The sequence below is a fragment of the Gastrolobium bilobum genome, unplaced genomic scaffold (assembly GCF_033153095.1).
Source record: "Gastrolobium bilobum isolate Gb01-03AN ecotype WA unplaced genomic scaffold, APGP_CSIRO_Gbil_v1 utg88789, whole genome shotgun sequence".
Lineage (NCBI taxonomy): Eukaryota > Viridiplantae > Streptophyta > Magnoliopsida > Fabales > Fabaceae > Gastrolobium > Gastrolobium bilobum.
The window spans coordinates 1-26,035 of NW_026895546.1; the positions used below are offsets into that span (position 1 = coordinate 1).

Sequence of the window (26,035 nt, forward strand, 5' to 3'; positions counted from 1 at the left end):
GAAATGGAGAGTGAGACTGCTACTAATAGATCACCAATCATACTTGGTAGGCCTTTCATGAGAACAGCTAGGACCAAGATAGATGTTCATTCTGGTACTCTTTCCATGGAGTTTGGTGATAGCATTGTGCATTTTAATATATTTGATGCCATGAAACATGCTAGGAAAGATCGTTCTATTTTCTGCATTGATGTGATAGATGAAGTTGTTGAGGATTTTTCTGCTGAATTCCTTGCTGGTTTTTCTGATTTTTCATCTATTCATGGTTCTAATTTCTGTGATTGTAGTGATAGTCAAGAGTGCATTGTGTGTGCTGAAATAGCATCACATCTTTCTGGTTTTAACGATGCACTTATTGGTGAATCTGATTCTGAGTGCGAATCTGCATTATCTGAATTGCCTGCTGATATTTTTGATGATCTTAATTATGTTTCTGAGAATTTGTTTACAGGCATAGCTGCTGACTTGTTTTCTGCAGAATTTGCACCATCAACTACACCTCTTCCATCCATTGAGCAGCCTCCGAAATTGGAGTTGAAGGTTCTGCCTGACCACTTGAAATATGCATTCCTTGAAGAGAATGAGCAGCTACCAGTCATTGTGGCAAAGAACCTTCTACCTGAGCAGGAGGATAAACTATTAACTTTGCTGAAAGCAAATAAGAGGGCGATTGGGTGGACAATGGCTGACATTATTGGTATTAGTCCTTCAACATGCATGCACCGTATTCTACTTGAAGAAGGAGCTAAACCAGTGAGACAACCCCAAAAGCATTTGAACCCACTGATTCTAGATGTGGTGAAGAAGGAAGTAACAAAACTCTTGCAAGCTGGCATGATTTACCCCATCTCTGATAGCCAGTGGGTGAGTCCTGTTCAGGTGGTCCCTAAGAAGTCGGGAGTCACTGTGATTGCCAACCAGAATAATGAGCTGATTACAACAAGAGCTCAAAACAGTTGGAGAGTTTGCCTAGACTACCGTAGGCTCAACCAGGCAACCAAGAAGGATCACTATCCTCTTCCATTTATTGATCAGATGTTGGAGCGATTGGCTGGTAAATCCCACTACTGTTTTTTGGATGGATACTCAGGCTACTTCCAGATCCACATTGCACTTGAGGAGCATGATAAGACGACCTTCACATGCCCCTTTGGCACATATGCATACAGGTGGATGCCCTTTGGACTTTGCAACGCACCAGGTACTTTTCAGCGTTGCATGGTAAGCATCTTTTCTGAGTTGTTAGAGGATTGCATGGAGGTTTTTATGGATGATTTTAGTGTCTATGGTTCTTCTTTTGATGCATGTTTGGATAATCTGGGTAGAGTTCTGAACAAATGCATTCAAACCAATCTTGTGTTGAATTTTGAGAAATGTCATTTCATGGTTGAGTCAGGGATAGTTTTAGGACATCTTGTCTCTGAAAAGGGTATTGAAGTGGATCCGGCTAAAATTGATGTTATTACTGCTCTGCCTTACCCCGCTTCTGTGCAGGGAGTTCGTTCTTTTCTTGGCCATGCAGGTTTTTACGGGCGTTTCATTCAGGATTTCATCAAGATTGCCCTTCCACTGTCCAATCTCCTCCAGAAAGACATTGACTTTGAGATTGGTGATGCATGCAAGGAAGATTTTGATCATCTGAAGCGCTGCCTAACCATAGCTCCTGTGATCCGGGCACCTGATTGGTCTCTCCCATTTGAGTTGATGTGTGATGCATCTAATTATGCTGTTGGAGTTGTTCTTGCTCAGCGGGTCAACAAGGCCCCACATATCATTGCAAATGAATCCAGGACATTGGATTCTGCTCAATCCAACTATACCACCACTGAAAAAGAACTCTTGGCTATAGTATTTGCTCTTAATAAGTTTCGGTCATATCTGTTAGATACCAAGGTTATTGTTTTCTCTGACTATGCAGCTTTGAAATTTCTTTTAAAGAAAGCAGATGCTAAGCCTAGACTCATCCGGTGGATGTTGCTGCTCTAAGAGTTTGATATTGAGATTAAGGATAGAAGTGGAGCGAAAAACCAAGTTGCTGATCATCTGAGCCGCATCACCTCTCTTCCATCTGACCCTATACCTATTGGGGACGATTTCCCTGATGAGCAGCTTTTACAGCTGCAAGGTAAGTTCCCTTGGTTTGCTGATATAGTTAATTACTTGGGTACTGGTGCATTACCTGTTGACTCCACTAAGGCTCAGACCTTGAAACTGAAAAGTGAGTCTAAATACTATGTGTGGGATGATCCTTACTTGTGGAGATTTTGTAGTGACCAAGTGGTTAGGAGATGTGTGCCTGACAGTGAGACTCTATCTGTTTTGAATTTTTGTCGTGCATCTGCCTGTGGTGGTCATTTTGGACCATAAAGAACTGCAAGGAAGGTTCTAGATTCTGGTTTATTCCGGCCTTCTCTATTTCATGATGCTTATGAGTTTTGTAAGTCTTGTGCTAATTGTCAGAGAGCAGGTAGCATTTCCCGTAGACATGAGATGCCCCAAAACCCTATACTTTTCTGTGAGGTTTTTGATGTTTGGGGTATTGATTTTATGGGTCCCTTTCCTGTTTCCTTTGCTTTTGCTTACATACTCTTAGATGTGGATTATGTTTCTAAATGGGTTGAGGCGAAAGCCACCCGAACTGATGATTCTGCTGTTGTTGTAGATTTTGTCTGTTCTCATATTTTCTGCAGGTTTGGCATTCCTCGAGCCATTATCAGTGATCAGGGCTCACATTTTTGCAATAGGAGCATGGATGCCTTGCTGAAAAAATATGGAGTCCTCCACAAAGTATCTACAGCATACCATCCACAGACAAATGGCCAAGCTGAAGTTTCAAACAGAGAAGTTAAGCAAATCCTTCAGAAGACTGTCAATGCTAATAGAAAGGATTGGAGCAAGAAGTTAGAAGATGCTTTGTGGGAATACAAGACTGCCTATAAGACTCCGATTGGGATGTCCCCTTACCGGCTTGTTTATGGTAAGGCATGCCACCTACCAGTGGAGCTGGAGCATCGGGCATATTGGGTTGTGAAGCAGTGTAACATGGACCTAATCCAGTCAGGGGGAGAAAGAAAATTACAACTGCAAGAGTTAGATGAGCTTCGTTTGGATGCCTATGAGAGCTTACGCCTATATAAGGAAAAGACAAAGGCATTCCATGATAAGCAGATCCTGAGGAAAGAATTTGCAGTGGGCCAGAATGTGTTGTTATTCAATTCCCGTCTTAAGTTTATGCCTGGTAAACTCAGATCAAGATGGGATGGCCCTTTATTATTACTGCTATTTTTCCTTATGGTGCAGTTGAATTAAGTGATAAGCAGACTGGAAACACCTTCACTGCGAATGGGCATCGTCTGAAGCCCTTTTATGAAGGAGTACAGCAGCAGCAGCTTGTAGAGACACAGATGGATGCAGAGCTTCGGCTGCTTGATGTTGTTTACCCTCCTTAAGGAGGACAGGGAGTTCACTTCCTTTCTTAGCTTTGTTTATCATGTTTGGATTTCAAAAAAAAAAGAAAAGAAAAAAGAGTTGATTGATTTTCTTGTTCTCTTATGATTAGTGAGTTATACATGGATTATACTTGAATCACAGGGTTTGATAGAAATTTCTGCTTAGGCTTGGTTCTTGATTCTTGGATTGCATTACTTGCTGCTTGATACTGTGCTGCTGATTGCATGATTTGGTATACCCTTGTGAGGTTTTTAAGCTTGTAGACATTGTCTTCATTTGTAGGCCAGTTTTTCTTTCTTGTGTGATTCTGCTCTTGATTGTTGTCCTCTAGAACTTGCTCTTGTTCTTTTTGAAACTGCAGTTTCCACTTGCATGCATGAATATGATTGAGGCATTCTTTCTTTCTTTACCCACTTTAGCCAGATAGTCATCCCTTATATTATTATCCCTTGGTAAGCCCTTTGAGCCTTTCTTTCCTTTATTTCTTAAGCCACATTACAATCCTAAGTGAAAAACTAATTAATTCCACACCCTGGAGATTTACTGAGCATTGGTTTTACTGTAGTGTTTTGTTTAAGTGTGGGGGTTTGCCCGAGACGTGCAAAGTTTAAGTGTGGGGGGTAACCATCTGGATATTTTGTCTGTATTATACTTTCTGAAAAAAACAAAAACAAAAAAACAAAAAAACAAAAACAAAAACAAAAAAAAACAAAAAAAAAGAAAAACAAAAAAAAAGGAGAAAAAGCAAAAACAAAAAAAATTGTGTTTATTTCTATCTTTTCATTATATTTGTTTTATGTTCTTAGTTTAGTTCTTAACTTTTGCTCTTTATAAATTTCTAGGGTGTTTAGCTTTCTTTTCCATATTCATCCATACCTTTACCTCATCCCCATTACAATCCTACATAAAGCCCTCTTGATTTGTGCATGCATGTGTTATTAGCAGTGGAGAAGTAGAACTTGAGCAAGCCTATGGTAGGATGATTTTCTTCAGTTGATTTGAGTGATATACTGAATTAACTGATACACTTGAGAGAAAAATTGAGAGCATCCTGTGAGGAACCATTTTTGTGTAGTTAGCAGTTGCAGTTGAAATTGACAGGTCTTGTGATTTGAGATTAAGGAATTTTTGTCCTGGTTGTTTTATCTGTTCAAGACTTGTGATTTTTGTTATCTTTTGTATACTTGCTAATTATTAGGAAGGATAGGTTGATCTTCACTCTTTTCTTATTTCTTTGCTTTCTTTTTCTATTCTAGATTTTGCCCAGGAGTGCAAAAAGATAACTGTGGGGGAATTTGATAACTCATATTTTATTACACTTATTTGTTACTCTTGATTAGTATTTTTAGGATTTATTTGAATAAAATAATGATGTTTTGAGTTAATTTACATTTTTAGTTTTTGATTGGGTTTAATTTATTTTCGTCAGAATTTTTCAGCTTTACGTTACTTCTGTATTTTGGCCATATCCTAATCCACAGTTGTTGGATTGACTCCGTTCTTGTTGGGATTTTCAGATAACACAAAGGTATACAATTCTTATGCAGAGATCGAACCCCAATTCGGACTTGAAGCTGGTCGAATTCTTGCGCCAAGTCAGACACTTTTTGCTGAAGTTTTAGACTTGTAATTTAAATTAAAATCCAATTACATAAGTGGCCCAAAGCCAAGTTTTATTTTATTTTATTTATTTTATTTCGTATTTTAGACAGATGGGCCGATCAGAACTGAACCCTAACCTGATTTAGATAGGGGTATATGACGGCAGAGTAGGAAACTATTATTCATTCTGAATTTTCGTATTTTGGGATCAAAGCACTTTCTCTGGAGGATTCTTCGTGTTCTTCATCTTTTTCTTCTTCTTCTTTTTATTTTATTTTAATCATGTTTACCTTAGCCATGCAAGGCTAAGAACCTTTTAATCAACCTAAGGGTAACGGATTCCATGGATTAGTCTTGAAGGTCTGCGCTTTATTTTAAATCAGTTTCGTTTCCCTTCCCAACTCAGATTGATATCGTGCGATCATGGATATTCAATCTGAGGTTCGCGATTGCGATTTTGGAAAGGGATTAATCATCAGATTTGATGGTTAGATTGATTGACCCTATGACCTTAAATCAAACGGGCTGATACTCTGCGATTGTATGAGTAGAAGCACCGTATTTGATCAAATGCTAAGCGATCGCTTAGAGAGGGTTGTCAATTAGAAATAAGGATTCTGATTCGATTGACGATCAATCACGATTCTGATATCTTTTCATCCGAGGAAAGACGTCCATGGAATCCTAGCCTTAGGTTGGTTAATTTTTAATTACGAATTTTTATTCTAAATTTATATTCTTCCTTTTTAATTATCCAATCAAAATCCAAAACCCCCCTTTTAATTTTCTGTCATCATAAGCGATTTTTACCAAAATAATTTCCTTGAGAGACGACTTAAGGTTTCCACTTTACTACAAATTTTCTGAACCCTAATAAAAAAATAATTTTCAATTTGCGCGAGTTCGACAGCTTGTGTCAATGACACCTCATACTATACAACGCCTCGTAGGGTGCCATGCCCAGGCTAACATGGAAACTGTTGTTGTACGAAAACTCTACCAATGGCAGGTACCTATCTTATGCTGAACCCTGCTCCAAATCGCAAGCCCTCAACATGTCCTCCAAGGTCTGGATGGTCCGCTCAGTCTGTCCGTTAGTCTGAGGGAGATAGTTTGTTCTCAATCTCAACTGAGTACCAAAAGCTCCCTACAACGCCTCCTAGAACCGAGATGCGAACTTCGGGTCCCTATCACTGATGATACTCTCGGGCATCCCGTGAAGCCTCACAATCTCGCGAACATACAGTCTGGCCAACTGCTCAGTAGTGAAGCTCACCTTCACTGGAAGAAAATGGGCAGACTTCGGCAGTCTGTCCACAATGACCCAGATAAAGTCGCAGCCAACCTGAGTCTTCGGCAAACCCACCACGAAGTCCTTGGAAATGCTCTCCCATTTCCATTCCGGAATCCCTAGAGGTTGAAGCTTACCAGACAGCTTCTGGTGTTCTATCTTTACCTTCTGGCAAATCAAACACTTGGACACATACACAGCTATGTCCTTTTTCATACTCGGCTACCAGAAATTCCTCTTCAAGTCCTGATACATCTTTGTAGCACCAGGGTGAACCGTGAACTGGCCCTTATGGGCCTCTGCCATAACCTCTTCGGTCAGCGAACCTCGAGGAACCACAATCCTTTTATGGAACAACAAAAGTCCATCCTCATTCCAAGACACACCGTCTTGGTTCTTCACGTAGTCCAAGCACTCTCTCCGCACTTGCGCATATAGGATCTTCCCCATAAGCTCATTATTGACTCTCACAATCTCCATCTCGAGAAGTGCACCCCCAAACAAGGAAGTCACCGTTAAATCTCGAAACTTCTCAATAACATCAAAGTCACCTATCGACAAACTGGATAGACTCACGGATTTCTGACTCAGAGCATTAGCCACCACATTGGCCTTGCCAGGATGATACTTCAACTCAAAGTCGTAGTCCTCCAGAAACTCCATCCATCTCCTTTATCTCATGTTCAGCTCCTTCTGATCAAACAAATACTTTAAACTCTTGTGGTTACTGAACACGGCAAATTGCATACCAAACAAGTAATGCCTCCAAATCTTGAAAGCAAAAACAATCGCAGCCAACTCCAAATCATGAGTCGGGTAGTTCTCCTCATGAGGCTTCAACTGCCTCGAAGCATAAGCAACAACTCTACCGGTCTGCATCAAAACACAGCCCAGCCCCTTTCCAGAAGCATCACAGTAAAGCTTAAACTGCTCATCAGGATCAGGAAGGATCAACACAGGTGCGGTTGTCAATCTCTCCTTCAACTCCTGAAAGAATTCCTCACACTCGTGAGTCCACACAAATGGAGTCTCCTTCCGGGTAAGGCGAGTCAATGGTAGAACCATCGTGGAGAATCCTTTAATAAACCTCCTGTAGTAACCTGCCAAACCCAAGAAACTCCTCACTTCAGTAACCGTTTTGAGCCTCTCCCAATCCAACACAGCTTCAATCTTGTTGGGATCCACTACAACTCCCTCAGCAGAAATCAAATGCCCAAGAAACTTCACAGACTTTCGCCAAAAATCACACTTTGAACGCTTAGCAATAAAGCTTTTTCTCCTTCAGCACTTGCAACACGATCCTCAAGTGTTCAACATGCTCCTCCTTCGTTTTAGAGTAAATCAAGATATCATCAATGAAGACGATCACAAACTTATCCAGGTACGGCTGGAAAATCTGGTTCATGTAATCCATGAACACAGCGTGTGCATTTGTGAGTCCAAAAGGAATCACCAAATACTCAAAGTGACCGTATCTCGAACGAAACTCGGTCTTAGGGACATCCTCCGGCTTCACCCTAATCTGATGGTATCCGGACCGAAAATCAATCTTCGAATACACACAAGAACCCCTGAGCTGATCCAGCAAATCATCAATACACGGAAGGGGATACTTGTTCTTGATTGTCTCCTTGTTCAGCTGCCTGTAGTCGGTGCACAAACGCATTGTCCCATCTTTTTTCTTCACAAAGATGACCGGTGCTCCCCAAGGAGACACACTCGGTCGAATTAATTCTTTCGCCAAAAGATTCTCAATGTGCTTCTTCAGCTCCGCCAACTCTGGTGGCGACATCTAGTATGGAGCTAATGAAATAGGCCCCACACCAGGCAACAGATCTATGGAGAACTCTATCTCCCTCTGTGGCGGAAACTCAGGAATCTCCTCTGGAAACACTTCGAGGAATTCCCTCACCACAGGAATTGTAACACCCTGTGTATACCCGGTAATGTATCATACTATCATATTAAGCTGCGCTTAATAAAAACATTGCGGAATATCTTTTTCTTTTCCAATTATGATGTCATTATACTTAGCCAAGTTGATTACTTAATCAATTTCATAAAAACAATGCATGTATGTAAATTGCAAGACAACTAACTGAATTACCTCAATATAAAATATAAAGTGAGTATCTAAGTCACGGCATTACATCACGTAATCCGGACAATATCCTGATACATTAATACAACTCTAAATAAAACAAGACATAACAAGTGTACGTGGCATGGACAGTCCAGCATCCAACATGTCAGCATATAATATCATCAATATCTAACTCAGCTTCGGCCTCTTGCCGCCTGGGGCCTCAACCCCCACATTACCTGATCCTGAAATAAGCATTCCTCAAACGTGTGGTGAGATCTCTAAACTAGAAATCTCAGTAAGACAAGGGGTCCTCAAGGATCTTCCACCCAAGCTCACTTACATGCGCAAAATAAGTTCTAAAAGCATTTATATCAATATAAGTTCCAAAACTATGCAGTGCAACAGATATTCATGCCATGTGTGTTTAATACTATTCTACTGGCCAGAGAAATGCAGGAATACGTCTATCACCTACATGTAGTACAAGGAACACCGCTTGCACCTCACCCACAACCTCACCATATTGTATGTACCACATACTCAGGCTTACCGTATAAGTGGAACACCACAGGCATATCATAAAGGCACTAGCATATAACAACTCAATACCATTTCCAAAACATCAAAAGCATGTAACACAGCATGCATATAACCATACCCCCATGGGACATGGTGGAACCACAACATGGCTAAACCGAGGACACGAAAGCTTACCTTGCAAGCTCACTATCCAATGCCAAGAGTCCACACGGCTCAAGTCCAACACACAGCAGATCACAATCTGATATGGACCAATAATAAATCAATAAACATGCACCACAAGCATATAATATTAAGACCACGTCTTCTCATTACGTTTTACGTCTTAAGGGTTCACACAAGCCATAAGCTCTTAATCATATGATTCTAACTTAGTTCAATTAAAACAAAAGTTCAACTTCATCAATCTAGGGTCCACAAACCCCCAATAGCCTACTGTACACACAGCACAGCTACTGTTCTACGAAATCCCAGAATATCCGGATATTCCTCGGGGACATATCTGTATATCCAATATCTGGATATCTCACTGACAATATCCGGATATCCAATATCCAGATATCTCACTGTCAATATCCAGATATCCAATATTCGGATATCCCGATCCCCATATCCGGATATCCATATCCGGATATTTCACGGTCAAATATCTGGATATTTCGCGACAGAATGCAGTTTCTGCATTTCGCGAAGATATCCTTCAAAGGTTCCATTTTTACCGATTACAGGTGTGTTTGACATTACCCCACGTTAGGTTATCATCTTTTAACCATTACATGCATCAAGGTTCCATTTTTAAGCATAAAAACTCAAATTCAAGGGTGATGACCATACCACAAGCTTGAAACAGCCAACTAAGGGTGCTCTTGGAGATCACAAGTCAGCTCCAAGGTACTGACTTCCAAGGTGAACGAAAATGATGCACAAGGTAGCTCTTTTTCTCAACAAGGAAGCTCCTTGAAGCTTCAAAACACCAAACAAAGGCTCTCTCATCCCCAAAACCAGAAAACAGCAAGCTCAACCTCACAAGACAGCAGCTAAACACAGAAAAGAAGTCTCTTTCTCACTCACAAGGATTGTTCACACTCACCCAAGGTGTTTAGGAGAAGAGACCAACAAGAAAGGAGGCTCCTTGGCTCACAACAATGGAGGAGAAGGTGGCAAAGGGTGGCTGGAGGTGCTTTAGCAAAATGGAGGCACGTAGGTTGTAATTTTAACCTAGGATCATGTGCCACAATGTGTATATATAGTCACTTAACAAACAAACACGCAGTATTAACTTTAATTGCTACGCTTAGCATTTTAATCCCAAACTTTGGATTCTTAGCCTACTCAATTTTACAAGAATTATCATAATTTTCTTATAATTTTCGGAGCATCTTTCCGGTACGCGCTTTTCATAGCCAGTATCAGTTTCTGGCACCAGTTCTCATTATTTTAACTTGAAACTAGTTTTAGAAGTCCTACATATTATTTTAGGAATTATCATGCACTTATTATAATTTTCCGGGATACTTTTTTGGTACGCATTTATACTGACTAGCAGAACCGGTATCTGCATTTTTCTTCCGAAAAGCGACTTTCAGCATTTTGAATCACTTATCATAATTATTAAAAGCCTCTTAATAATTATTAGGGTCATTTATGGAATCATTTCCTAATTTAACATAATTAATTACTTAATTTGCTTAATTAACGGTGCTGGTTCTTACATTCACCCCACCTTTTTAGGATTTTGTCCTCAAAATCAGAAAACATACTTATCTCGAAACTCGGGGTACTTCCGGAGAAGCTCGTCCTCACGCTCCCAAGTACACTCTTCAGGAGTTCTTCCGATCCATTGCACTTTGACCATCAGAATGATCTTGCTCCTCAGCTGCTTCTCGCCACGATCGAGAATCTTGAGTGGTCCGACGGGAATCTTTAGGTTCTCCCGAACCTCCACATCATCAGGTTGCACCACGTGCGACATATCTGCTATGTACTTCCGAAGCTGAGACACGTGAAACGCGTCGTGGATGTTGGCTAGGTTCGGAGGCAAGGCAAGCCGGTAGGCAACAGGTCCTACTCTACCAAGAATCTGGTATGGCCCAATATATCGCGGGTTCAGCTTCCTCACTCAGAGTGCCCGTCCAACACCGATGACAGGTGAAAGTCTCACAAACACGTGCTCACCCTCACTGAACTCCAGTGGACGATGCTTGACATCGTAGTAGCTCTTCTGGCGGTTCTGCGCCTGCTTCAACATTTCTCTGATCATCTGGATCTGCAAGGTGGTATCTTGGACAAAGTCCAAGCCAAACAACTCTTTGTCCCCAACCTCAGACCAACAAGTAGGAGTCCGACACCTCCTACCATACAGTGCTTCGTAGGGCGCCATGCCCAGGCTAGTATGAAAGCTATTGTTGTACGAAAATTCAACCAACGGAAGGTACCTATCCCATGCCGAGCCCTGCTCCAACGTGCAAGCTCGCAACATGTCCTCCAAGGTCTGGATGGTCCTCTCAGTCTGTCCATCAGTCTGAGGGTGATAGGCGGTACTCAATCTCAACTGCGTACCAAAAAAAATATCGCCTTATGGCCATTGTCATGTGAGTTATAGTTGGTGCCTCCAATTAAGAAACAACTAACAACTTCCACTTCCAAAAAAAATATATATAGGGTGTTATGCTTGTTAAGTATCCTAAGCTTCTAACAAGGCTCTTATATAGTTAGACTTCAATTGATTTTGATGAACTGTACAGTCATCCATATTTAGTGATGTAACACCCCGTGTATACCCGGAATATTAACATTACATCGTATTAAGCGGTGCTTAATTAAAAATGCGGAATATTCTTTTTCTTTTCAATTATGACGTTATTATCAATTACCAACTTGATTACTTAATCAATTTCATAAAATATCGCCTCTATGTAAATTGCAATAAGACATCTACTGAAATACCTCAATATATAGATAAAGTATGTATCTAAATCACGGCATTACATCAAGTAATCCGGACAACATCCTGATACATTATTACAACTCCAAAAGACTCAAGACATAAACAAGACATGATAATACTATGTGTCATGGACAATCCCCATGCTCACCAAATAAACATAGTAACCAACGAGTCTCAACATAAAACTCCATAAACATAAACTGAAACTATAAGCATAAGCAGCATGCAAATCCAGCATCCAATCATGGCAGCACAAAATAACAGCAATCTAACTCAGCTCTGGCCTCCTGCCGCCAGAGGTCTCAACACTACCTGACCCTGAAATAAGCATTCCCCAAACGTGGGGTGAGATCTCTAAATTAGAAATCTCAGTAAGACAAGGGGTCCTCAAGGATCTTCCACCCCAAGCTCACTTATATGTGCAATATAAGTTCAAAAAGCATTTATATCATTATCAGTTCCAAAACTATGTAGTGCAACAGATATCTATGGCATGTGTGTCTATCACTATCTACTGGCCAGAGAAATGTAGGAATACGTCTATTCCCTACATGTAGTACAAGGAACACCGCTTGCACCTCACCCACAGCCTCACCCTCTTGTATGTTCTACATACTCAGGCTTACCATATAGGTGGAACACCTCCATGCATATCAACAAGGCACTAACATATAATAGCTCAACAGCATTTCCAAAACATCAAAAGCATGTAACACAACATGCATATACCATATCCCCATGGGACATGGTGGAACCACAACATGGCTAAACCGAGGACACGAAAGCTTACCTCTAAGCTAGCTATCCAATGCCACAAGCTTAAAGTCCAATCACAACAGATCACAATCTGATATGGACCAAATATAAATCAATAAACATGTACCACATGCATACAATTAAAGACAACATCTTTTCATTACGTTTTCAAGTCTTAAAGCTTCTAACAAAGCCACAAGCCCTTAATCCCATGATTCTGGCTTAGTCCATTAAAACATAAGTTCAACTTCAGTAATCTAGGGTCTACAAACCCCCAATAGCCTACTGTATGCACAGCACAACTACTGTTCTGCGAAATCCCAAAATATCCGGATACTCCTCTCGACCATATCCGGATATGCAATATCCGGATATACAGATTCACATATCCGGATATACAATATCCAGATATCCCAAAACCCCATATCGAGTACACATATCCGGATATCCAATATCCGGATATTCCGCGGGCAGATATCCGAATATTTCACGACAGAATGCAGTTTCTGCATTTTCGTGAAGATATCCCAAAAAGGTTCCCTTTTACCGATTTTAAACACCTAATCATGCATTTCTAGGTGTGTTAAGCCTTACCCAACAACAAGTTATCATCTTTTAACCTTAACATGCATCAAGCTTCCATTTTTAAGTCTTAAAACTCAAGTTAAAGGTTGGTACAACATACCAAGGCTCAAAACTCAGAATGGAGATGCTCTTGGAGCTCACCAACAGCCCCTCAACTGCTGACCACACAGGGTGTGCGAAAATGGAAGACAAGCAAGGCTCTTCCTCACCAAAGGTGGCTCCTTGGACCTCAAAAATGAAGTGCAAGGTTCACTCACTCCACCAACCCAAAGTCAGCCTCCAACACTCCCTCAAGCTGACCTCCTTACTCAGAAACAGCACCACATACCCCTTCCCAAAGGTGACTCTCCCTCACACAAGTGTTTAAGAGAAGCTTTCAAGGAAGAGAAAGCCTCAAAGCTCAAGAAATGGTGAAGAAAGGGATGAAACAGTGACACACTCAGACCAGCCACCCAATCCCATGAACAAGAGGCAGTTTTCTAGGGCATTGTGCCTTTAGTAAGTGTATTTATAGCCAAAACTCACTTAAGCACGCAGTATTAACTTTAATTGCTACGCTTAGTATTTTAATCCCAAACTTTGGATTATGAAACTACATAATTTTATAAGAATGAACATATTTTTCTTATAATTTTCTGAGCAACTTTCCGGTACGCGCTTTTCCAAGTCAGTACCGGTTTCTAGTACCAGTTCTCATTATTTGGACTGGAAACTCGTTTTACAAGTCCTACGTATTATTCTAGTAATTATCATGCTCTTACATTAATTTTCCGGGATACTTTTTCGGTACACATTTATACCGACTAGCAGAACCGGTATCTGCACTTTTCTTCCGAAAAGCGACCTTCAGCATTCTTAACCACTTATTATGATTATTAAGCCTCATAAATAATTATTAGGGTCAATTATGGAATCATTTTCTATTTTTGCATAATTAATTACTTAAATACCGTAATTAACAGTGCGGGTTCTTACAAGTGAAGACAAAATTGTATTGCCACCAATAGAAAAAGACACATAATTATAGCAATGTTTTTGTTTACATCAATATATCTCTCACGAAAATCTTGTGTTGGGTAACCGGGGGTTACAATGGTAGAGGGAGATTTACAGTAATATGAGCTAAGTTATATATTTTCTATCATGGGCATGGATTAACATCAACAAAAGATAGAGATAAACAATTGGAAGGAAAAATATATTAAGATAAACTAAAGATAGAGATATATAGAAGAACAAAAAAAAAATGTAAGACAAAAAAAAAGCTAAAAAAAATAAAATTATATATATATAAGTAAAAATAAAAAGGGTGTGGAAAAAATTAAATAAATAAATAAGGGAAAAAAGATGGAGAAAGGGAAAAGAGATAAAGGAAAATAAGGGGAAAATAATGAGGGGTAAATGAAGAAGAAAATGACTAAAAATGGACCATATGTTATATACGAATAACAACGAGTCTAACCCTTCAATATTCTTATAGCTTTTCTCCATTCCATCCTAAGACATATTGTTCGTCAATCAATATCGCACTTCATAAGTCTTGTTTTACAACCTTCCCCCAAGTAAGTTTCGGTCAACTTCTACCTCTCTTTGTATCGAGCTCTTGGTAACAAACTTTTGTTCTTACGGAAGCATCCAGGGGCCTTCTCATTACGTGCACAAATCACCTCAATCTATGTTCTCTCATCTTTTCAGCCCATTGGTATTACTCTTACCTTTCGTCGAATATCTTCATTTCTTATCTTCTCCATCCTCGTATAACTACACATCCTCATTTCTGTTATTCCCATTCTATGCTCATGTTGCCTATTTTTTGCATAAGTGGGCATGGATACCACATTTTAATCCAAAATCTTAAAACATTGGATTTATGGGTCTTTCCATTTATATGATTTTCAATTAGCACATTCTAACCAACATGGAACTTGTAAGAATCTGCACCGTTAATTAAGGAAATTAATTAGATAATTATGAAATAATTCCATAATTGACCCTAATAATTATTATGAGGCTTTAATAATTATAGTAAGTGAGTAATAATGCTGAAAGTCGCTTTTCTGACGAAAAGTGCAGATACCAGTTCTGCTAGTCGGTATAAATGCGTACCGATAAAGTATCCCGAAAAATTATAATAAGTGCATGAATATTCCTAGAATAATATGTAGGACTGTGAAAATGATTTTCAAGTTAAAATAATGAGAACTGGTTTCAGAAACTGATACTGGCTATGAAAAGCGCGTACCGGAAAGGTACTCCGAAAAATAAAATAAAAATATGATAATTCTTGTAAAATTGAGTAGGTTAAGAATCCAAAATTTGGGATTAATATGCTAAGCGTAGCAATTAAAGTTAATATTGTGTGATTAATTTAAGTGGCCTATAAATAGACCATTTCACACAATCCTAGGCTGATTCTCCAACCTTTATGCGTGAGTTGGCTGTTGTGTGAGTGTCTCCTTGCTGGTCATCCTCTTCATTGGCTTTCTTGCTTGAAAAACCTCCCAAGTTACCTCTTTTTCCATTGATTCTTCTTCTTTCTACTTGGCAAACACTTGGTAGAGTGGTTTGGAAGGGTTGAGTCAACCTTATACTGAGTTTGTGTCTCTATTTTGGGGAGGGGAGAGGGTTGGTTGTTTTGGTTGAGTGTTGTGACCATCATGATCTTGGTTGTTGAAGCTCCAAGTGTCAACCTTGGTGGAGAAATACCAAGTCTTGCAAACCATTTTCGTGCTCTGTGTATAGTCAGTCTTGGGGAGCTGTTGGTGAGCTCCAAGAGCACTCCTTTCTCTGTTTTAAGCTTTGGGGTGAGTTACCTAACCCTGATCTTGAGTTTTAATGGTTTAAAGGTGATGTCTTTGCATTTTAATGAGTTAAACAAGTAACCAACTGGTATGTGAACCTAAATGGACTTAAAGATGCATGCTTTAACGTTTTAAAGTGTTAAAAATGGAACCTTGAAGGATATCTTCGCGAAAATGCAAACTGCATTCTGTCGCGAAATATCTGGATATTTGGCTGTAAATATCCAGATATTGATATCCGGATATTGATATCCAGATATTGATATCCGGATATGGATATCCGGATATGGGTTTCTGGATATCCGAATATTGATATCCGGATATTGGAAGAGAAATATACGGATATGTGATATCCGGATATGTCCCCAAGGAATATCCAGATATTCTGGGTTTTCGAAGAACAGTAGTTGCACTGTTCATACAAAATGATGTTTGGGGTTTGTGGACCCTAGATTGGCTAAGTTGAACCTCTGTAATAATTAACTAAGTCAGAATCTAAGTGATTAAGGTCTTGTGGCTTTGTGAGAAGCCTTAAGACATGAAAAGTTAAGGAAAGATGTTGTCCTTGTGTCTTGTGCTTGTCGTATATGATTATTGATATATCTATAGGTCCAAAACAGATTGTGATTGTGCTGAGTTTGGACCTTGAGCCGGGTTGGATTCTTGGTTTGGATAGCTAGCTTGAAAGGTAAGCTTTCGTGTCCTCGGATTAGTCTGTTGTTTTTCCACCGACCTCCATGGGAGGGTGGTTTATATGCATGGTATGCTTTTATGAAAGATGAAATATGCATTGATATATGCCTGAGATGTATTAAATTAATTGTTGACTACTTGCACAATTAGACAGCGACTCTGGTGTGTAAGACATGTAGTGTATGAAAGTGATGTTGTCACTTACACGATCAGACAACGACTCTGGTGTGTAAGGCATAAGACTGTGACTCTTATGTTTAGATGGGTCGCAGACGTGCATAATCCTTATCCTGTTCCCTGGCCAGTCGAACTGCATTTACATACATCACATGATTAATGAGTATAGTATTTAGCTCGTTGAGCAAGAGATTATATTGTCATGATATATATGCCTTAACATGAACATGCATTGAAATTAGTGGTTTTGAACTTATATTATACTTGTAAGTGAGCTTGGAGCGGAAGAGTCCTTGAGGACCCCTTGTCTTACTAAGATTTCTTGTTTAGAGATCTCACCCCACGTTTGGGGGCGCTTATTTCAGGTTCAGGTAATTTGGGGGCTGATGCCTCTGACGGCAGGAGGCCTGAGCTTAGTTGATGATATTACTGTTTATATGCTGGCATGACTGGACTTGGATGCTGTTTATGTTTTCCGCCTTCATATTATATTGTTGCTATGTTGAGACTTGTTGGGCTTTGTTGCCTTATTTGGGTGAGTATGAGAGTTGTCCATGCCACTATATTGTTAGTACTTTTAGCTTGAGTTGTATAAACTGCTAGTTGGTCCGGTCTACGTGTTGTAGTTCCGTGGCCAGAGACATATATCTGTTATTTTAATTAATGAGGTATTTCAGTTAGCTGTCTTTTGCAATTTACATACAGGCAATGTTTTGAAAATGAATTAAGTATTCAACTTGGCTAAGTATAATGACGTCATAATTGAAAAGAAAAAGATATTCCGCATTTTTAATTAAGCGTGTTAACAAATCGGGTTAACACGGGGTGTTACAGAACTTCACTGCTCACAGTTGGAATCTCATTTCCAACATTTTGCTCGATTTCTCAATTCACATATAACATTAAGTACAAACAAATAGGCTTCCATACAATTAAGTACTTCAGTTGCTAACCTTATCAACTAGCTTAGGACAAAGTTGCCTATGCCTCTTTATAAGATAACTAACTTCACATCTTCTTGAACTTTACCTTCCTTTAGCATCTTGTGTACATTCCGTGCTAGCATTATTTTTCTACCTTCTTTTTTAATGTGTTGTTGCTGGAAATATTCTTGTGAATAGTAGTGAAGTCTCATCAGTCAGAAATAAACCAAGTGAGAAGCATATAAGTACATAAAGATCCATCGACTTATAGCTCTAAGATTTTGAATTAAAATATGGTGTCAATTCACTTATTGTGATTTATCATTTGACTTATTGGTGAAAATATTTTTTGCAAAGGATCTTGAGACGAGATTTACATACAAGTTACCCTTAGGGGAAACATATGATGTGGTGTCAATCCACTAATTTATCATTTGGGTCATTCGTGAATATGTCAACACAGCTAGGTCAACAGTCTCAAACTTTGAGCAGCTACATGAACTTGTATTGTCACAAGGATTATGCAAGCCAATATTGAAATCCCCATTGAATTTAAGTTCGATATTTTTAAAAGCAGCTGTATATAAATTGTATTTATTTATTTTATTAAATCAAAGATATAATGAGAATAAACTTGTACAACTTGCTGCAACATAGGCCAATTTCATATTTTCACCTTGCAAACATTTGTCTAGTATGAAGTTCACATTAATTGCATTTTATTGCATAGCTTATCACTTACAACCTGTCAAAGTACTGAACCAGTACCCTTCATATTTCTTTTATGCTTTTATGGGAATTTGTTGTCCATAAAGATGTGATTTAGGCATCAAATATAATAATCTTTTTGGCTATTCATGATATTGATTAAAAAATATTGGTTTTGCACGTGCTTCTAAAATATTTCATGTAGCCATTTGAAGGAGGGTCGTCTCATTATGCAAACGAGTAGCTTAAAAAATCACAACGCCTCTAATGACTGAATCTTCCAAACCAAACAAGAAGTCTATATTAATGGGAAATGATTCTTACTCATTTGAAGAGAGAGAGAGAGAGAATGTATAAAAAAATATATTTCTCATATTTTATTACTAAAATGTGGTATAAAAATGACTGAACAAAAGTGGTGTACAAAAAACATGGTGTTATATTTTGAGTCCAGGGATAACAATATCACCAAAATGAGCATAATTAATTATCACCAAAATGAGCATAATTAATTATCATCTTTTGTGCAGACATACAGGAATGGTTACAGACCCTCCTACATGAATAGCTTGTCTTTTATTAGCATGATATGGTAGCATTGTTTAGTTTTTCTCTGAGCCCCTGGCCCAGCTCCTTTGTTCCAAAAGAAGAAGAAAAAAATCTTTGATTAGCACAAAATATATTTGTCATTTATTCTTCTGAGTAAAGTTGTGCTGTGTAATAAAATGATGGATTTGCTTTAAGTATCGAAATAAACTACCTTATAAACTCACCAGGTTTGTATCTTTCGCTTCAGTGATTTTTACTTCAATTTTTTCAATCCAACCACCTTATTATATATAACCAATGTTAGACCATCCATCTACATGTGTATACTCATCAATTCAAAAGGAGCCCACAAAGGCTGAATGGCCCAGTTTGGAGTTGAAGATATTTGGTATTTTTATTTCATTTGAATTTGATGATAAATTTAGTTACTCAATCAAACCTCGCTCCAATAGTACATAGTTTATCAGTGTGCACTTCAAATTAAAAAATTTAACAACACCATATTTTTTAAAAAAGAAATCCCTTCTACTTTATCCACATCCACACTATGTATAGACCAAACAGACCTCGAATCTTACAAAGTAATATACATGTAATATGTACCATCGGGGGGGGGGGGGGGGGGGGGGGGGGGGGGGGGGGGATGTTGATTAATAGACATATGTTTCTATTCAATTATTTACGAACACGGAAATATCGCTTCTCCTTAACACCAAAAAATAGATTGGTTCACATATTCCTCTTTTACTACAAAACATGTACATAATTGAATTTAATATATATATATATATATATATATATATATATATATATATATATATATTGGGTTTGGGAGGGGGGCAACGGGGAGTAGACTAAGTTACTTCGAGAGCAAGATATGTACACAACTTCCAAAGTCCGATAGGATGTGTACATTATAATTTGCAAAACAACTTCTTAGTTTTTTTCATTTTCATTGAAATCATGACGTGCAACCCAAAATCATTTTTAAAATCGACCCTATGACTTTGCCAAACATGGTTTTTTATGGATGAAACTCAAAACTCTTGCACTAGTTAGGAACTAGGAAGGATGTTTGTTCACTGAAGAGGGGTTCAACAATATATACCTTTTGCTTTTGCGAAACTTCTCCATCTCATTTGCAAGTAAATGAGCTACGTTAGGCATGCAAAGCAAAATAATACCCACTTCAGTACATATTCTCGAGAAGTCATGCACTAGAATTCTCATACGAGAGCTTAATTTGCAGTGTCTCTGATCAGCGGCTTGTATACAAATTCAGATCTTGACAATAATGATGGAACTATAGCAATAAATCAATGCTTAAAGTCAATTATAAACCAAGTATTTACAGAGTTATTTAACTTTTGCATAGGCAAACCCACCCAATCCTAAGTGTTCATGCTAATGGCTTATAAATAAAGGAAAAAATAACAAACCTGTTGCGAATGGAACGAAGGAGCCCAAAATCCTTTGCAAATGGTACATTCACCAATGGGCCAAATGACAAACCACAATAAGTGGACCGACACCACATCTCAACCCAAAACCTTAAGGCTATAGGTTTATGGATCTTTTGCACTTACATAGTCATCACTTGGTCTATGTGATACTTCTTTACAACTCATACTTGATTATTTCCAACATCTTCCCTCAAGTGTGAGGCCCAATATCATTCTTACCCTAAGGGCAACTTCTGCAGAAGTCTTTTTTTTTTCTCTCTTTCAAATATTAGGGTCACACTAGCCTTCAGCAGAGGCCTTCCAAACACTTGACCCAGATCGTTGGCTCTGATACCACTGTTGGGAATGGAACGAGGGAGCCCAAAACCCTTTGCAAAGGATACATCTACCAATGGGCTAAATGACAAACCACAATAAGTGGGCCGACACCACATCTGAACCCAAAACCTTAAGGCTATAGGTTTATGGGTCTTTTGCACTTACATAGTCATCACTTGGTCTATGTCTAGTCTATGTGGTACTTCTTTACAACTCATACTTGATTATTTCCAACAAAACCACGGAGTGAGACATGAAGATGACCTTAAGTCCTGAAGTAAAGTTATCCCCATCACAGTTAAAGGACAATTTGGTATGCAATTCAACGAGTCGTGACAGCTTAAGTTCATTGCCCCAGTTGGTAATTAGCATAATATTTGAGCATGTTTGCAAAAAGGGATTAACGTGAGATAAAGTTATCTCCCATAATGACCACATTTTAGGGTTTGGGAAATAGAAATAAATGGTATTTTAGTAAAATTCATGATAAAAGGAGAGAGTAAAAATTATAAAACACCCTGTATTTGTTTTCCCCCTCAACGTAGTTTTGAAATTGTTGAAGATAATTTTATCTTTTTGTTGCTGTTGCTGGAGAAACACTTTTCCCTTTTAAAAAGGCTAGTAATGTGATGGTGTTTCTCAGTACTTACCAAAATGCATCTTTTGAGTTCAAATGCAAGTGTACACAAGGAAGAATGCTAATGAGTATACATCGCCACCATGTTAAGTTTTGGAGACAACCTTGATCTAGCAGATACCACTTCGTTTAAAGCTTCCTATTGATGTACGTTTTCAACAACTGAAAGCTCTCTGGTATAATTGTCACAGGGAGAAAAAATATTTTACCCTAACGGGTGAAAATGAAAGAGAGGAACTGAGGGAGAACATATCTCGAGATCCACAGTGCCACTTTTGATACTAGGGTAGAAAACAATCACGAAGCAAATACAATCAAGTTGAGGATACTAATGCTACACCTCCCAAAACTAAAATACTCTTCATGTCTAAAATTCTGAAATGTTTTGAAAGACAAGAACCTGAAACACTATATATATGTTTCTCATTTGATATTATTAGCACATTTCAAACAAATGAATAAAATGAAGTCATGATATTGACTTGGATGCCTTAAATGGGGACATTTCTGAAAAGTCACACACTACTATCCAAGTTGTTCTTAAGGCCATCATAAGTTCAGCATGGACATAAGGAGGAAGTCTTTACGTTAATTGTTAAATATCTCTGCAACTAATCAAATATGACTAGCATGACACACATCACTGCTTTGCAGCTGTATTCAATAAGTTTTATTGGTTTTGCTATTCTTCATATCTCATACAAAAAAGGAGTTGGGAGACCAAACTAGCTTCACTACAAGGGAACAAGATAATATCTTAGGGAACAGGTGGGCAACCCTGTCGCAATGATTCAGAAAAATACATCCATTGGTAGCACAACTTGCGTCAAGAGAAAGCACCACATTCATGACTCATTTCACTACTACAACCATGAGCACATAATCTCATTGAAAAAGCTTATAGATAGATTCTGCTTCTATGGATTTCACAATTTCAAATTCCAATGTTCTGTTACAACATATATGAATAACATGGCTCTTCCACCTAGGCAGAAAATTGATAGATGCAAATTGTAAAGTATAGTCAAAATTTACAAAAGCTACAAACAGGAATGGACCACCACAAAGGAGTTGTAAATAAAAGGTATGCTGTTATTTCATTTCCAAAAGTAAGAGAATGCAAACTACAAAGATGGCTTCAGTCCTCACCACTAAAGCATGGATCAAAGTTTCCAAAAGATAAACATCACTCAAGGCATGCCTATAAGTCAGTGTGGGAAAAAAAAAAAAGTGAAGTAGGTCTATGTACACTGATCAAACTCCAACTGGTAGGCCATAATGGTGTCAAAACGAGAAAAGTGAAAGGACTAGGACCAAAATGGTAAAACAAAAAGAAAAAAGAAAGGAGAGAAAGTGAACTCCAATGGTAAGAACACAACTTTTCCCTCCTAAATCCCTATACAATTATCTATCATTGGTAAACTGCCACCACCAGTATATTACTGTAACTATCCATGAAAATGGCTTATCTGATAGAAGAAACTCACCGGCCTTTTTTCCTAGACTTGAAAGGGAAGCGAGAAGGGGTTGAAGGTGAGTACTCAACAGGCAATTGGGGTGGTTCCAATTCTCCACTAAGCATTCCCACAACCTCCATCAATGAAGGACGACGAGCAGGTGACTTAAGCAAACAAAGCAAAGCCACCTTGATGCAGAGAAGAGCCTGCTCTTTATCCAATGACTGAATAGACTGATCAACAAGCTCAATGAGCTTCCCATTTCTAGCACAATGGCGTGTCCATGACAAAAGATTTGCTCGCTGAAACTCTGACATTGGTGAACCATTCACCTGAAGTGGTCGCCTCCCAGAAATGATAACAAGCAACAAGACCCCAAAGCTATATACATCACACTTCTCTGAGACATCTTCACCACAGCCATATTCAGGAGCAACATAACATACAGTTCCTCTCATACTAGGAGTACTACTCACACCACCACTCTTTGGAATTTCACCACTAGCAGAATCAAAGCTATTCCTCCGAGCTCTCCATAACTGACCACTGAGACCATCTAACCACCAATCCATATTACCACGGTTGTTCCTGCTTCTGCTCTTGGTCATAATTTTATCCCCATATAATGCATCATCACTAACCCACCAATCATCACCATTGTCATCATTGTTTACACTCTTCTTATTCTTCTTCTTCTTTTTCTTCTTCTTTGCAATCTCTTCACTGTTCTCCTTCCACCATTCCCTCGCAGGCCTTCTCTTCTCCTTCTTCACAACCCCACCAACCTTTAACTCATCCATTGACTCCCACCATTCCAATTGGTGCTTCTTGCTCTTCTTCTTCTCTGTCTCCATAATCTTTGCTCCAACCCATTCACTCTTTGGACTTTCCTTATTCACTTCCCTTCCAATCCACTCCATCACATATTCCTTCACCTTCTTACTTTCACTAACTGTTGGTGTTGAAGCTGAAGCAGAGGCAGCAACCTCATCATTGTCTTGCATCCACCATAATTCCCTCACTGAATTACTCCTTAGCCCTTTACCACTCTTCTTAACACCCCCAACAACATCCTTCTCACTTTGCACACTAAACTTATCAAAACCCGGTGATGAAGCCACCGTCGCCAAAGCCGTCTCCGGCGAAGCCACTGCCGCCACAATAGATTCTGGTGACTTTTCCAATTGTGGAGGAGATTGCTCCACACCCAAGCTACCCGAATCAAAGAAAACAGTATGCACACTCTCAATTGAGCCACAATCATCAAACACAACCCCACCAACATCACACTCCAATTCTTCCTCCTTCTTCTTCTTCTTCTTCTTCTCCTCATCATCATCATCAGCAATACTATCATCATCCAAAACCTCAATTTCAAACTGGAGCGGCTCCGATTTCAACCGGGCAAGCCCAAAATCCCCGATTTTAGCAGAGAAATTTCGATCCAACAAAATGTTACTGGGTTTTATGTCTCCATGAATAATGGGAGGGTCGCAAGAGTGAAGGTACTGAACTCCTCTTGCAATGTCCAACACAATAGCGAAGCGCTTCTTCCAATCCAAAAGCTCGGGGCTTTTTCGGTGCAAGAGCGCGTCTTGGAGGTTCCCGTTGTGCATGAGCTCGTAGACGAGGAGGAATCGCCGGCGTTTTGGGTCGGAGGAGAACCCGACGGCGGCGACGACGTGGAGGGAGCGGAGCCTCGACGCGAAGAAAAGCTCGTTGTGGAACTCGCGCTCGCCTTGGTGGGAGGTTGAGTCCATGAGCTTGACGGCGATGGGTTTGCGTGCCGGCGGCGGGAGAGTGCCGGCGAAGACGGTGCCGAAGCCGCCGTGGCCAAGGCGGGAGGAGAAGGAGTTAGTGGCGCGGCGGAGGAGGGCGTAGGAGAAGCGGTGGGGTGGCTTGGAGTCGGTGTCGGAGGAGGAGAATGGGGTGGTGCGTTTTCGAGTGAGGGTGCGGTGGCAGATGAAGGCGAGGAGGAGGAGGGAGAAGGCGGAAGCGGTGGCGGCGATGAGAGGGGTCAGGAGGTGGTGGTGGCGGTGGTGATGGGTGTGAGGAGGTTGTGTTTGTGGTGTTGGTGGTGGTGGTGGTGGGTATGTGTTGGATAAGAACGCCGTGGACGGCGGAGATTGGAGGAGTTGCCGGGATGGCATGGTGGCGATGAGATGATGGGAGGGTTAAATTTGGGATCAAGTTTCAGTTAATGGGTTGGTCATGGTTTTGAAATTTGGAACATGAGATTTTGAGGATTGTCTTATGTTGTTTTTGAGAGTTTTCGGAATAGGCAGAAGTTGGAGAGGTTGAGGAAACACAGAAATGAGCAACTCAGTAGAGGGAACTTTGTCTCTCTCTCTCTCTATTTAACTCACTTTCTCTCTCTAAATGGGCATGTGTCATGTCATGTGTGTGCAATCGTGAACTGACTGTTTCTTGTTGGACTTTTTTTGCTGAGCGTTGTTCGTTTGGATTGGCATTAGGACAAGACCTAAAACAGTACTTTTTGTTTTTATTGTTTTATTTATTTCTTTAAAAAAAATATTTTACACTTTTTTTAATTGGGAAATCTGAGATAAGAAATTTGAATTTTCTCACTCCTAATGAATTTATCGTAGTCGACTATGAAGGCTTGATATTGTTATGGATTTCTAATTTATTTATTTTTAATATTTTTAGTAGATTGAACTTGAATATATGAATAATTGCTTGGTTTAAAGTTTTTTTTTTTGGTAAGCTTAAAGTTTTTTAATTTATTTATATTTTACTCATAAATTGAGTATGATAACAAATGCATGCAGTAAAGAAAATATAATAAATATTGCTAGAGATAATTCATATTAAAAGATAAAAGTAGATTATGTATCTTCATTTTCTTCTTTTATTTCTTTTTACTTGCTTTTTCGATTGTGTGTGATTGTCGCAGTCGCAATATTATTGATGTCTAAAATTATTGGATATGGATCCTCTTACATGGAGAAAAAAAAATGATATAGTTATATAGGAAGATCACAATTATAGAAAGGTAAATCAACTGTTATGATTTTACAACTATCTATTG

The 26,035-nt window shown here is 39.2% G+C and overlaps 1 protein-coding gene across 1 annotated transcript; it reads right to left on the minus strand.

Moving 5' to 3' along the window:
- Positions 1 to 22,585: 22,585 nt before the first annotated feature.
- Positions 22,586 to 25,362, minus strand: LOC133315977 (receptor-like serine/threonine-protein kinase At4g25390). Its single transcript, XM_061517663.1, has one exon. The coding sequence runs from the start codon at positions 25,131 to 25,133 to the stop codon at positions 23,010 to 23,012; it is 2,124 nt and encodes a 707-aa protein (XP_061373647.1). The 5' UTR covers positions 25,134 to 25,362; the 3' UTR covers positions 22,586 to 23,009.
- Between the last annotated feature and the right edge of the window lie 673 nt (positions 25,363 to 26,035).

Coding starts and splice junctions, on each gene's coding strand:
- LOC133315977 (XM_061517663.1), bottom strand. CDS start 25,133: ATGCCATCCCGGCAACTCCTCCAATCTCCGCCGTCCACGGCGTTCTTA.